General features: G+C 41.8%; 1 protein-coding gene and 1 long non-coding RNA gene across 6 annotated transcripts in view; one reads left to right on the top strand and one right to left on the bottom strand.

The window, feature by feature from the left end:
• Nucleotides 1-459: 459 nt before the first annotated feature.
• Nucleotides 460-14,776, top strand: part of sick (sickie) — a 116,253-nt gene continuing 101,936 nt past the window's right edge. For 3 of the 5 annotated variants that reach the window (XM_086908185.1, XM_086908186.1, XM_086908184.1), the window contains exons 1-3: nucleotides 460-1,880; nucleotides 4,086-4,203; nucleotides 4,581-4,633. In XM_086908185.1, the coding sequence (XP_086764311.1) occupies nucleotides 1,776-1,880; nucleotides 4,086-4,203; nucleotides 4,581-4,633 (276 nt within the window). In that variant the 5' untranslated portion in view covers nucleotides 460-1,775. Of the gene's footprint in view, nucleotides 1,881-3,786; nucleotides 3,991-4,085; nucleotides 4,204-4,580; nucleotides 4,634-9,361; nucleotides 9,500-14,776 lie in introns of those variants that run through there. The other 2 variants (XM_086908187.1, XM_086908190.1) reach the window with 2 other exon arrangements.
• LOC116415562 (uncharacterized) lies at nucleotides 7,629-9,542 on the bottom strand. The gene is made up of 2 exons (XR_004226180.2): nucleotides 9,403-9,542; nucleotides 7,629-8,733 (listed from the first exon to the last, which is right to left on the bottom strand). It is a non-coding gene; the product is annotated as an uncharacterized LOC116415562 (long non-coding RNA).

Raw genomic sequence — 14,776 nt, 5'->3', positions numbered from 1 at the left:
TTTCCATCGTTACTTTCCTCTTATCGACTTTCTCACTTTTCCTCGATCGATCAATTCGATTCCTCCATCCACCAATTCGATCTCAATCGAACGTTTCCACGCGAGATTATTTCGGCTTCGTTTCGAACGAAAGTTGGTGCCGCCGTATCCTCATTATATCTCGTAATAGAAACTCGGTCGGAACAATTGTACGCAGGAAATCCCGTGTGTACGTGCGTATATGCGCGTGTGTATCTGTGAACAAAAGGAGAGACCGAACCGTGGTCTCGGAGAGGAGAGACGGAGACGGAATCGAAGATGATGAAAACAAAAAGAGGAGAAAAAGAATAAGAAAATAAAAGAAAAGAGAGACAGTCGAATAGAGAGAGAGAGAGAGAGAGAGGGCGAGCGAAAGAAGGAGAAGGAGCGAGGGGTACGTACGCGTAGAGAAGAAGCGTGAGGCTTACGTGTTTTGTATTCAGTTACGTCCGGTGCGTCGCGCCGTCGAGACGCGTGGTCGCATCGTTTCGGCGGCGATCCTTCTCTCGCGGCCGCGTTTTTCCGCCATGTTCTTCCGTCACGCGGCTCCTCGCTGTCACGAGGATAATAACACGTTCACGAGGAGGATCTTTGCGGCGAAGGAAGGAGGGGGCGACCGTAATTCGCGCGACCGATCGTCGTTAAGAGTTAAACTGTTTTAACCGCGAAAATCGTGTGGAGAAAAACGCGATCGTATCCGTGTCTCGAGTTTCTCGAAACATCGTAAACTCGAATCGTGGTAGTTTCTTTCTTTTTCTCTTTCTTTCTTTCCCTCCCCCCCTCTTTTTTCTTCGTTCGATGATCGTTGTTCCACGTTGCTCCTCGGACAATGTCACGAGGAGATACACCGAGAGAGCGGTGAAAAAAGACACGAGTGGTTTCTGTTTATGCTGGGGGGGAGGAGGAGGGGAGGCACGGGCAACGGTCCGCCGCGAAATTGAATAATTGGATAATGCGGAAAGGGATAGATAGAAGTTGGTAGAAGTTGGCTCGCCAAGAGCCAAGCTCTTAAGAGCAACGCTCCGTGCTTATTTGACAAGTTTCCGTCCTCGGATCTTCGAAATTTCTCGATTCGCTCGAGAAGGAGGTGGAAGAAGAGGAAAAAGGATCGAAACTCGATCCTGCACGAAATTCGAAGGAACTTTTCAGACCCGTTATCGTTCGTCCGCCAAATTTTTATCGCGAGATAAAAATTCGCGCGACAATCACTAATTCGCGAAGAAACTCTCGATCGCTCTTTTCGCTTTCGTGAAGAAAGAAGAATGTGAGACGCACGTATATACGTATGTATGTACACGCAAATGCGGGAACGGGAGGAGAGGGAGCTTTGAACTGGAATATCGTTCACGTTGTTACACGTCGCTTGTTGCACGTCTGACACTGCTTCTTCCGAGCAGCGAAAGAAACGTGACGACACGCCCCGTGGGAGCACGTGCATCGGAGATAACAAGATCGTTCGTATTAATAGATAGAGGAACACGGTACGGATCGATCGTGATCAAACGCGAATCGGCCGACGCCTAATTCTTCTTCCAATCGTCGTTGATCAACCCGCGCCGCCATTGTCGGAAGGATACCTGGTCTCTGATGTTGACGGACAGTGTTTTTTCTGATTCCGTTGATGCGAATTAATCGTTAACCGATCGTTAATGATATATCGATGCGAGTTGGTTCACGCTCGGTTCGTGGCTCAGTGCTCGATAATCAGCGATTCCATCGTGAATATTCCGTGTAGCGCGTGAATTAATGCGAGTTGGATGACGGTAACCGGTATCGACGTGATGGCGTGTATCAGAGCACCGAGATCTGTGTGTGGATCGAGCGACGACATCAAGGCTGATTCGACGCGCAACGTCGTACAGGTAAACGATTCCGTGTCGCAATTCGGCCAAACATGGTTTCTATATATACACGTTTTACGATTCAATTTTTTCCCCTTCCCGTGTACCGTTATGAAAGCTCGAAAGACGCGTGCGTCAACCCGGTGATATAATGGGCAAAATTTAATAGTCGAGGTTACTTCCACAAGTTATTTCGATAATTTATTCTTCAAATACGTATTAATAATCGCGAATAATTGCTAAGGTTATACGAAAAGCGAACCGATTGTAACACGAACATTTCGAGATTTTTACTACCAGTTTCTACGGATAATTATCTTCGTCGAGTAGGAAAAAAATTTCATGAAAATTAAAATAAGCAATGTTCATCATGACACGATTAAAAAGCAATTTGAAATATCATCGTTATATTATGATAATTCGTCTAGCATCGATGCGGCAAAATTTAACACTAAACTTACCGACAGTTCTTGCGTATTTATTTCTACCGCATCGGTAAGCAAGACGAAGTACATATATTTCTTGGAAAGAAAAGAAAAGAACTAAAAGTAAATATTGAGAAATATTTTGTATACATATTTTATTAGGAAAAGTCATAAAGTTTGATAGCGATATGATAACTTTAAATATGTTTAAATATATGAAAAAGTGAATTCAATTTGACCGTGTTCTGATAGGTTTAGCGTTAATAGTTGAAGTTACTTCCACAAATATTTATTTCGATAATTCATTCTTCAAATCGCGAGTAATAGTAATGGGCAAGGTTATACGAAAAGCGGATCGATTGTAATAGGCTGGTTACTTTTTTAAAACTGTGATAATTATCTTTGTCGAGAAAACTTGATGAAAATTAATAAGCAACGTTCCTCGTATAAACCCTTTGCTTCGAATCGAATGATGATTCGTTGCATTAAATCTGTCCACGACAGTGACGTTGCAAAATTTAATATTTTAAAGTTATCTCGATAATTTATCGTCACATTTCTTCAAAATACATATTAATAATCGCGAATAATTATAACGAAACGGCCAAAATTATAAGAAAAGCGGTTCGATTTCGATAACGAATATTCGAGATTTTTAACTCATTACTTCTTCTTCTTCAAGTCTATGATCGAAGAATCGGCAGATACGATCAGCCAATTCGACCAAGTGGTTATAACCAAGTGGTTTCGAGGTTGTGGTTCGAGTTGTTCACCGTGTATAATAATAATAATGAAAATTAGAATCCGCGTGGTGGTGACCCGAAATTATGAAGGAAGTTCATCCTGCTTCTCTCTTTGCCAGGCTCAAAAATAGTAGCTCGTGTCTCGGTAGCTGCTGGTTCGTCGGCTGAGAAACGCGTTCGTGTGGGAACACACACACACACACACGTGCAAACGTGGAAACGGGCGTGCGACAGGAGGGATTGGTCGAGCATGTATGTAAATATACACGCGTGGAATACGAATGCGTGCACGAACACGCGTAGGTGCAAACAGAAGAACACGAAGAGATTCGGTGTGCGCGCGCGAACACGAGGGAAGGAGGACGCGTGGTGACTAATTCCTTTCCACCGTGAACCTTCATCTTCTCTCGATCCGTCTGCCGCGTCTATTCTTCCCTTCGAAAAATATCCCTCCCCCCTAAAAAACGATAAACTCTCGATCAACCCTTCCTTCCGCCAAAAAAAACCTCCTCTTCCGGTTCGAGGTGATTAGAAACACTTCTTCTCGCTCGAAGGAAGTCTTAATTGGCCGTTTCAGATAGTTAATAAACACGAAAGTGAATATAATTGAAAATGTAAAAATATCTCCGATTATCCTATCGTTCCCTCTCTTAACGATGACGATTGCTCCTTCGATTCCGCGAAACAAAGGTGAAAAAAAAAAAAAAAAAAATGAATCGTCGTTAAATACGCGGAAGTTGATTTAATCGTATTTGATAGAGAGACAGCGCACCTGTGAAACGACGATTCAGCCGTCGTAATGCATCGTATGTAATGGACAGAACGATAAAAGTATGCGCATGGGGGCCATATAGGCCTCGCGTGCAATACGAGTTAATAAACGTAAGTGTGCCTACACGGTTGCAATAGGCAACACTTACTGTACAGTTCGAGCGAACGCGTGATTAAAATGCGAATGAAAATGTACGGTTTGCCAACGACGAAAATCTATGCTCCAACATCTCGATCGATTGTTATTATTTTTTTCTTTTCTTTTTTTTTTTTTTTTTTGTTTGCAGATCTACACCGATTGGGCGAATTATTATTTGGAGAGAGGCGGTTGCAAGAGAAGAGTGACGGATCTGCAAACGGATCTTTGCGACGGTGTTCTTCTTGCCGACCTGGTCGAGGCAGTCAGTGAGTAAATTGTGAGATTGTTAACGTTGTGTAAATCGCGGATGTTATCCTCGTCAAGACAGGGAAGAGCGAAAAATCGTATATCTTTTATTTTCACGGTGTGCGTTTCGAAGTGAATGAAATGGATGCCGCAGATAATAAAGCGGCAAAGTAACAGTACTCAATGGTCGAATCGTTTATGGTATTGGACAGTTACCCATAACACATAAATCGTCGGTAAAGTCGTTAGTTAGTTCGGGAGGGTAACGTGGTCACGTGCCAAACCGAGCGCGCACGCCACGAGTGATGTGCCTCGATAAATTCACGATTTGTTGCCCCGTTAACGCCCGTTAGGAAAAACCGTGTTTGTATTAATTGTCCTATATTTTTCGTTGCAGCCAATCAAAAGGTGATCGACGTGAATAGGAAACCGAAGAACTCGCAACAAATGGTAAGCTTACATATCGCAACAATCGTCATTTATATCCTGAGAGAGAGAGGATTAGTTTTAACATCTTTCAAAGAGATTCATCGAATCGATACCGCGAAAAGAAAAGGTTTTAGCTTAAGGTTGCTGCAACGTAGCAACGAGTTGTCATTTAAAAATAGAAGGTCTATAACCGCGTTTGGGGTGCATAGATAAAATTTGAAACTAAACGTGCCACTCATCCACAGCTGCACGCTAGATAATTACTCTTCCTCCCTCTGCGATTATTTATAAAAATAAATCGAGGTGAGCAAAATCTGAGAAAAAAGAGCTTTATGGTCTCAGATGTGTTTCTTTTTAACATTCCTTTTTTAGTTGAATGAAATAGATCGTACCAATTAACGAATGAAAATCCTGTTGGAAGAATCCGCGGATCTATCTTCGTATTCGATTCTAATCTGCCAGGCTAGACGATAATAAAAGAAGTAGAGGAACGGGGAGACGGAGAGTATTTTATGGATTCCAACTGCATCTCTCGGTGAGAACGAGCTGCGTCACATCCGGATAGATCGTCAAAATCGAATTACGCTTCGCGGTGTAACGACGCCTCTTCGTGTTCTCTATTTGCATAATCTCGAAAGAATGCGTCGAACGGATCGAGAATGATCGAAGATAATATTTAGAAAGCGAAGAGCAACTAACTATACTACCTTGTAACTATCTTGATCGATTATTTTTTACGTTCGTGTCAATTACGATTTTTTAAACAACAGAGAAAGAATTTTCAAGGATGAAAAGTTAGAAGATTAAATTTTACTTCGCTCAATATCTGACGGTATTAAAAACTTCATACAGTTATTCAAGATGTCGAGCGCATTATTCAACTCCTCGATGACCTAGTAAAGTTGCGGGAAACTTCTTCTGGAACCTTCTTAGAGCAAAGCCCTTCCCAATATAATATATAATCTCTTCAAAACTTTTTCAACCAAGACACGACGTTCGTCTCCAGCCTAAGTATCCTCGGAAATAACCGTGTTTCGCGAAATTGCAAAACTTAATTTTTTAATCGATACGAGAGATCCGTTGTCCGTTGGAAAATGTTGCAATCCTTTCGAACAAAATACACGACCCGTCGTTAAATCCAGATTAGCTTTCCAATTTTGTTGAGGGTGGAAAGAAGAAGGGCTCCGGTCTATAATTAAAGCAACGCTGTTGCGTCCCTGCTGTACGTGTATACGCGCGAAAACGTGGTCAAATGTAACGCGTGTAACGTTCGAAATATATAGATATATATACACACACGCTGTATACACGCGTACACACTATACATGCGCACGGCAAACCGCGAAACCGAATCACGTGTTTTCCTTCCAAGGTTGAAGCACGCTGCTAACAACGCGTCACTTTTCAATCCGTGGCTGTTCGTGCGACACGTTCGACCTGTGTAAACAAAAAGGAAACGCGTGTTTTTTTCCCGAGAAACGGGGAAACGCTTCGATCGTTTCGAACAAAAGAGAGAGAATACAAAAATACGATTCCAATCCTCGATCTTTCGATAGTGCGTTTAAGAGAAGCAAAAATAATCGATCGATTTTTTCCACGGTAAATAAAAGGAAGGAATCTTATCTAAGAAAGATAAATATCGTTCAACGCGAAGAAGGAAAGTTTTGGGAAAACGAAAAGGTTAGGATTACTGTTTACAAGGAGAAGGATGGATTTATTTTTTTTCCGTTATTGTTTCCTTTTTCCGTTTCCACGTCGACATCATGCAGAGCGATGAAATTTGTTTCTTTTTTTTTTAAAACAGTCATCGACGAAACTGGAATCCCGAGTGACCAGCGTCGCATCGAGATCTATTTCTATTTCACGGAGAGTCCACTCCCGTGGAACAGTGACTCATTCCTTGTATACATTATTAGTCAACCGACCCTCTTTCAACAATTTCGCCAATAAATTATATAAACACGAACAATATTCCAAAGCACAATGGTCGGATCACTGTACGCGATTCTCTCGCGAGAAAACTCATCGAAACATACCTCGATAAAGGTATTCCATTTTATAAGCAGTAATAACAACTACATTTATCGTTTAATCTCAATCTTTCGTTCTCGTCCCAAAGAAAATACACGTTCGTTTATAAAGTGTTCTTGCTTGAAAAATTATTCACGGGATGTTTCGAAAGCGGTGGAGAGATGGCGGGCAAATCGATGGATCGTAAGGTTATGCGCTACGAAAATACGTCGCTACAGGTGTCCCAGATACAGATGCATTATTTACAGGTTAGAAAAGAGGGAACAGCAGGGAAACAGTGGGTGTGGTGATTCCTGGTTAGAAATCGAAAATATAAATTCCCCTTTATCTTCTCTCTTCCCACGGTAATAAATTCAACTCGTCCCGAAAATTTCTTCGAAATTTATTCCTTTTTTGCGACGATCGTTAATCGCATATAGTTTCGTTCTAAAAAAAAATATTAATCTTTACAAGAGACGAGAAATTAAAAACGGGGATCGATCGGGTTGAGAATTAAAAGACAACAACTGGCAATTATTTTTATTTTTCTTTTTTTCCAGTGGTATACGGTTTACACAGCGGATCGTAACTTTTATTACCTCGAACAATATTCACGGTTAATTGCTACACGGTTAGTGCTCGCGTGAAAGGGTATGGTATCGACGCGGCCACCAATCATTAACGTGGAAGGAACGTGGGAATAAGAAAAATGCGAGAAAGAAGTAGGCAATGCACCCACACAACGTGTAATTTCCGAACGATCCTTCGTCGCCATCTTCCTCCGGCTATAATTCTATCTCCCCGTTCTTTCCTTAATTAATGTCCACCGAGACGAGATTCCTTTGTACACGTGCTCGTGTACCGATCACGCCAATGATCTTTCTTGTAATTTTTATTTTTATATTTTATAATTTAAATTTAAAATAATTTGTCCACTTTTAGAAAAGTCTTTAAAATATCACGTATACGCATAATTAACCTATCTAATACACGTTTGTAACTCACGTTTTATTTTTTTTTTTTTGTTTTTCTAAACTTTGAACTGTCGTTAAAAAAGTTGAATTCCCGTGAAATAACGAACGTAAATAAAATAACGAAGAGGGAGTGGTTCTCGAGTTTTAATTTTTCCGCCGTAAAAGATGCACGTGCAGAAAATCCTCTCGGCTCGTGAATTTCCATCCAATTTACTCGGTTATCGCGTATCGTGTAGAAGTTATTCGTTGCAGGAGAGGATTTCGGTTCTCGTATTTCCCTTTGAAAATACAATCGAATTAAGGAAATCTTTCGAAGGGGATCCACAAATCTCTTTCCAAATCGGTACGTATGTTGTACGTCTTGCTTTACTACACTTTCCGAATCGACCGCGATTACGAAGGAGTAATACGATTTTCGAAGAGAAAAATTGGAAAAGTAGGGAATGGAAGGAAAAAGAGGAGAGGAGAAATTTCGGTGGTTATTTTGGTAGGAAACTGGTCGCGATACGAAGTGAGGCGACGTTACGAGGATCGGCCACGTGGATACCTGCTTTTAAGGCTGGTGTACGCAACCAGCTACTACTACTCCACTCCCACTACCTGCTTATTTCTACTTCCCACCCTGTCCACTTTTATCCGCCGTCTCTTTCTTCCCCTGCACCCTGCTAACACACTCTTCTCCATCTCTCCCAACCCGACCAATTGCGGTGTAGCTTACCTCTACCTCGTGTCTGCTGCGTTCTCTGTCTCTTGTCGGTTAGTGTCTCACCAGTGATCCGGTAGCGTGGATGCTGTGCCGATCGCGCTCCGCAGCGGCCGGCCGACCGAAAAGCCACGCGATATCGATTCTCGATCTCGAAAAGACGACCGTTTCTTTTTCCTTTTTTTTCTTTCATTCGTTTCACAATCGTGTTACGCGGCGACCAAGTGAAAGTGTTGGAAAGCACGTGTTAAAAATTCAACGATATTCCTTCGTATTTTAGAAGAAGAACGGTGGAGATAGATTCGTCGACTCGTAGTTGTATCTATCTGCCCGACTGGTGGTCTGCAACAGTTTCCCGAGTATTTTCGCGCCAGCCTCGAGTAACCATGCCAGAGACCAGAAATCTCGATGGGGAGTCGACGAAAGAGTAAAATCTAAAGTTTAAGAACAAAGGAAAAAAGTAAATTTCATTCGGAAGAGTGGATAAAATTTTGCGAGGATAACATTGGAAAAGCGATGGAACGAGAGAGGAGACGAGCGTGAGAGTTAAAACCGGGGATAGAAATATATAACGGAGGGAAGATTCGAAGGGTGTAAAGGATACTTTGAAAACGATACCGACGATCAATCGTCCCGTTTTCTCGCGTGTCTCAGAGACGAGCATCGGAGACACTTCTCTATTCGATCTCTCTCTCTCTCTCTCGTTTAAGGATCCACGGTTTCAGTGTCCAGGAACAAAGAGAGGGGTTATTGCTGCGAAAGAGGAAGAGAGAGGGAAGGAAAACGTCCGAGAATCTCCTTAAGAAGGTTTATAAATAGGCATGGCCGGTCGAAGCGATATTTTCGCTCTCTCGGTGAAGCGACAATGAATTGGTCACGACCACTGTGACGATAAATGCCCTTCGTGGCCGCTCTTTAACGAGATTCGCTCGTTGCAACCAAATTTATTCATTCGGCCACGATACGTCGTGAGAATACACTTCAAATTTTCTTATCGCTCGAGGCGAGGCGTTTTCGACAATAACGGATTGTTGTTAAACGCTCTCTGAAACGTTTCTCGGTCGCGAGTGTTTATATAAGAACGGTGATACAACAATGCTTACCAACGAAGGATGGGCCGAAATAGACTTTGACACTCGGTAAATGTCGTGCCGTCCATCGTCACCGGGATGGGAAGAAGAAAAAGTTCCGCGATAAAAGGTAAAGTTTGCTGTCAATTTCTGTCAAGGGAGTTACTTTTTATTTCTCGTTCGAGAAAAAGATGGTTCGTGCGAGTGAACTGCGAGTCGATAATGCACGAAGCTTCGTCCGACCTTAGATCCGTCGCGACCGTCAAGAAAGTCGTGCAACGCCCCGCTCGTAATGGAAATAATTAGCGTCGTCGAGACTGTAATTTCAATTTAAATCTCTACGATGCGATCCAAGACTCGCAAGGGCAACTTGGAGGAAAAATCATACGCGTCGCGAAACAACTCGTTCTTCCAATTTATTATTATTTGAATTTCGATATTTCGTTCTTCAGCTCGAAATTTTTTTTCTCTTCTTCTTCTTCCAACTTCAACAAGTCTTCAGGAATACTTTCCTGAAATTTCGCGAAAATTATCGCTACGATTTCTTTTCCGTAGACCGAGAAGTGGGAGGCGATGATAAACACACACCGATGAAATCGGCGTCTCCTCGTCGTCGTTTCGAGCCGCCTCTTAAAACGAACGTAAAATAAATTACATAACAACACCGAGTGTTGTCGCGGAGGCCGTTCCGTCCGTGTGCACGTTAATATGCGTGTTCATGCTTCTCGAAGGACTCGCATACCTGTCGCACTTGTATGACCTTACGTAAGTGATCCCACTTCCGTCGTTCCGAGGATTTAACCGCTGCACAATTTTCCTTCTCTTTCTTTCTTTATCGAGATACAATTCATCAACGTTTTGCACCAAGAAAAGGAGGTGAGAGAGAGAGAAGAATAACAACATCGTTTTATATATATATATATATACACATATATCATTGGGAAAGAATGGAATGCGAGGAAAAGAGGAGATATCGATCAATAAACTTTTACTGAACTCGGTTAGGTTGCGGTTTTGCTTCTTTTTTTCTTCGTTGCCTTCGAAGATCCCGATTCAAACGGATTCCACCGCTTCCGGTATTTCTCGACACAGAGAGAGAGAGAGAGAGAGAGAGAGGGAAGGATAGAGGGCGTCTCGAGCTCCATCTATGAAAAACGGTCACGTCCATTTGGATCAGCTCTTTCGAAACGATTCCATTGTGTGTATATATATATATATAAAACACTTTGTACGCTTTGCGTCCAATTTCTATTACGTATTTACGAAAATTATTCGTACGATATCGTCGTGCTGGCGAGTACAATGAGACGGATTTTAAAAGAAGACGGCGTGTGAACGCGTCTCTTCTCCTCGGGGAGAAGATTTACGTGCGATAACTAACTACTGCCGCGCATGCGTCGGGTAAAACGTTAAACGTATTCGGTTTGCGGCGTCGCGTTGAACGGAAAGGAATTCCGTGGAAAAGTATACCCGATGAAGAAGAAAAACTGAGGGAGAATCATCATCGCGGGAAATATGAGAAAAGGGGGGACGAATTTTTATTCAACGAATTTCAACGAATTTGGCGGAGAGGAGACAAGGAAGGAAGCAAGGAGGGGAGAAAAGGTTAAACGTTGTTTCCACCGCGCGCGTTTTCATGGATTCGCAGGCGCGACGCAATTTCATTGAAATTTGTTGGGTAGGTTGGAAATTTTTCGCGGCGGATCGTGGGCAGAAACGAGCGCAATTAGTCAGCCTCATGGCTCATCGACTCCCGGTATTTTACACACGCACGTGTGTACGCGCACGTACGCGGAATTGCAGCGGCCGCGTGCACCGATGCATGATCGCCGAATCCTCTCCTCCCTCTCTCTCTCTCTCTCTCTCTCTGTATTTTCAACGAGAGAAACAACACCGCTGCATTCGTGTTACCAACGAATTACTATCTCGTTAACACGGTTATGTACACGGTGTTCGCGCGCCGCCTCTGTCTCCTTCCACCTGTTATATATATATATTGTATTGTTTGCGCTCGTTGCTACGTCGAAACCTGAAAAAAAAAAAAAAATATCGTATACGAGAATTACCGCTATCCGGTTGAAATATCGCTTTAATATCGCGCGAATTAACAACGTGGAAACGAGTGTACCGAACCTTACCGATTATTATCATCGTTTAACGAGGACCGTACTTTTTTAAAAAATCTTGTTTACGTCGCGTTTCGAAAAATCTTATAAATCGTGTGTTTTTTAAAAGTCGCGATTATGAACTTTTATGAATAATACGAGGATCCTCGTTCGTAAAAAGTGGAACGAAAACTAATAAATAAGATTTCGGGGAGGGGGGAGGACGCGGACAATAAGGCTTGCAGGATATTTACACACACGGTTTGAGCAGCCTTGATGATATTGTAAAAAGAGAGGGAGAGAGAGAGAGAGAGAGGAGGAAGAAAACTCGGTGTCGCGAGGTAACAATGCTCGCGCGCGTGCTTTTTACGTGCATTGTTGTTGACACGCGTTGAAAGCGTGGTAGGAAAAATGCAGTGACGTCGTTGACGAATGAGGAAGAAAGGCTGCGAACCCTTGTGTGACGGGAAAACGCGAACGGGAGGGGGAGGGAGAAAGGAGAGAAAAGGAGAGAAGCGATACAACACGCTTTTTGTCTCTCCCTGTACGTCGAATGCGTACGAGCCGTTTTAAACCTGAAAAACGAAAGCGAGATAAAAACGACGTTGTTTCACACCCATTGCTCCATCCCACTGTTCATAATCACTCGTCGTTACATTTCGATAATTTGGCTCGACTTTGACTTGCTTTCTTCCCTGTCGACGAACAATTGACTTGAAATTATTCCAGAAAATAGAATGTTTAACGGAAACTTTTTTTACATTTCGATAATTTGACTTGCTTCGCCGTCGACGAACAGTCGACTTGGAATTATTCCAGAAAATAGAATGGTTTAACGGAAACTTTTTTTTCCTTTTTCTTTTCTCGAACTTATCGTTGGTTACGCAGACGTAATAAAGCGAGGAAGTTACGATCTCTGCTCGGTTCGGTACTTAAAACCAGTCTTTGACTTCGGCCAGGGGGTGGCGGTAGTGTTCTTAAATGGCTCGAAGCGTTAATAGTTGCGCGCGTATAGCCAGTGATGAGTAAAATTTAATAGGTACGGAGTTAGGAATAAAGTTAGTTCGATAAGATTAGCTCGATAATTTATCGTTCAGAAACGTAATAATAATAATAATGATCGCGAATAATGCCAAACGATGCGAGATTGTACGAGAATAATGGTTACGAATAAACGTTATTCGAACGTTTTAATAAGTGAATGATTTAAGGTAACTTTGTTCTAGAGATTTTTAACTAGTTACTTTTAGATTTTTTACCAGTTACCCACAGTTATCTGGTCACGGATAATTATCTTCGTCGAGTAGGAGAAAATTTCATGAAAATTAATAAGCAAATTAATGTTCGTCACATGACACGACGGCCTATTGAAAAAAGTTGATTTGCTTCGAACGATCATCGAAATGATAATTCATTGTATTTATAAATGTGTCCAGCAAAATTTAATAGCCGAAGTTACCTCGATGATGTATCGTTGAAAACGTAATAGCAATTGCAAAAATAATCGTAATGCCAAGATTATACGAAAAGGGGATCGACTATAATAACTATAAATATTATTCAAGCATTTTAACAAGTAATTACTCGAACTAACTTTATTCGAAATTTTTAACCGGTTATTTTTTTCAATCTTTTCAATGTCCAACACACGCGCATATATTTACATATACATTTAATAATAATAGCATCACTGGGATACGTATTTCTACGTTATTATATTCGCACGATATATACGAGATCTGTGTAACACTGTATTCGTTTCGCCGCTCTTAACGATCCAGCCAATCAATCGAGATTCCGCATAATCGTTCACCACGTTGCATATGCATCTGCCCATTTTCGATCCCGTTATACTCCTCGTCCTTTCTTTCTTCCCTCCTATCCTCCCTCTCTCTCTCTCTCTCTCTCTCTCGCGCGCGCGCAATTTTTTTTCGCAATTTTATTGGGCGCGCGATGAAATTCACACGAGAAACCGGGAGCAAGAGAGAGAGAGAGAGAGAGAGACAGAGATAGAGAGAAAAAATTCTCCGTCGGTAAGCCAGTTCGTAAAGGTTCTTAATACGAGCCATTAAGGTGACAAATTCGTGGAATCAATAATAATTCTTTATCGCTGACGAGAGAGAGAGAGAGAGAAAGAGAGAGATAGAGAGAGAGAAAAAGGACAATAAAAGGATATTTTTATAACTCTTCTCTCAGATCTGCCATACAACGCTCGCGTATTATGTTTGGAAATTGAAGTGAAAGTCAAGAAGAGGAATCGCGTCAAGCAAGAAAATTCATTGTTCTCGTTGCGACGACGAAATTACGATCGTATAAAATTACATACGCGATAATATAACTGTATATAACAATACGTTATTTAATGAAAGAACTTTTTAATCAACATGATTTCCGACTTGAAAAGTGTTGTAATTAACGTGACATTTTCAATCGTTATTACAATGGTACGAGGCAGCTTGCTCACCATTCATTCCCGAAGGAGATGAAAAAATCGAAACGAAAAAGGAGAATTTTTTTTCTTCCCCTAGAAAATTTAAAACAACGCAGCCAAAGAAGAATAAATATATAATACATATATATATATATATCTAAAAGAAGTTTTTCGTTGGAAATGGAAATGTGAAAGTTTAATCCGCGAGAAACGCATTCGATATGATTCAACGACCGATTGCGTAATTTCGTTGTGCGAACAATCGCACGGGTGCGTTTGCATATCTGGCAGGAATCGAGCGGTTTCGGCCGCACCAACGACCACACCAAGATAGAACGATCCGTGTGAACCGCGTTGATCAAACGAATAATTATAATTTCGTTGATCCCCGCCCTGATTTTCCGCATTCACCGGAAAATAAATAAATAAATAAATAAATGCAAAGAAAAATAGAAAGAAGACCACTTAGGAGAAATAGAATGATCGAACTAACTAATAAAAACTAATAGTCCAAGAGAAAGAAAACATTCGAGAAGCTTGTGATTCGCATACAGAAATACGGGCGAAGTTCGATGCTTTTGCAGTTCACTTTCGAGAAGCGTGTGGAACGCTTCGTTTATCCGCGATCTCTTCTCGGTATCTTCGACCAAGGTGAGTCGAATTCGCCTAAGCAGTTGCTCGCTGCCTCGTTCGAAGTTAAAACTCGATAAAGTAACGCGAGCTGTTCAAAGAGGGGGGAGGCCCGGCCGAGCCCAAGGCGATTATTAACCGCCGCTCGATATTTCTCTTCTCTCTCTTTTTTCTTTTCACCCATTTTTCGCGCGGATTACGCAGATCACCGTTACGCGCATTCCGTGAATTCTCGCACGCA

This window comes from Apis florea, unplaced genomic scaffold (genome assembly GCF_048593485.1).
Source record: "Apis florea isolate Af1SG1 unplaced genomic scaffold, ASM4859348v1 contig_3068_pilon, whole genome shotgun sequence".
NCBI lineage: Eukaryota > Metazoa > Arthropoda > Insecta > Hymenoptera > Apidae > Apis > Apis florea.
Note: the sequence above shows the minus strand (reverse complement) of the source record. Positions and strands in the feature narration are given on the sequence as shown.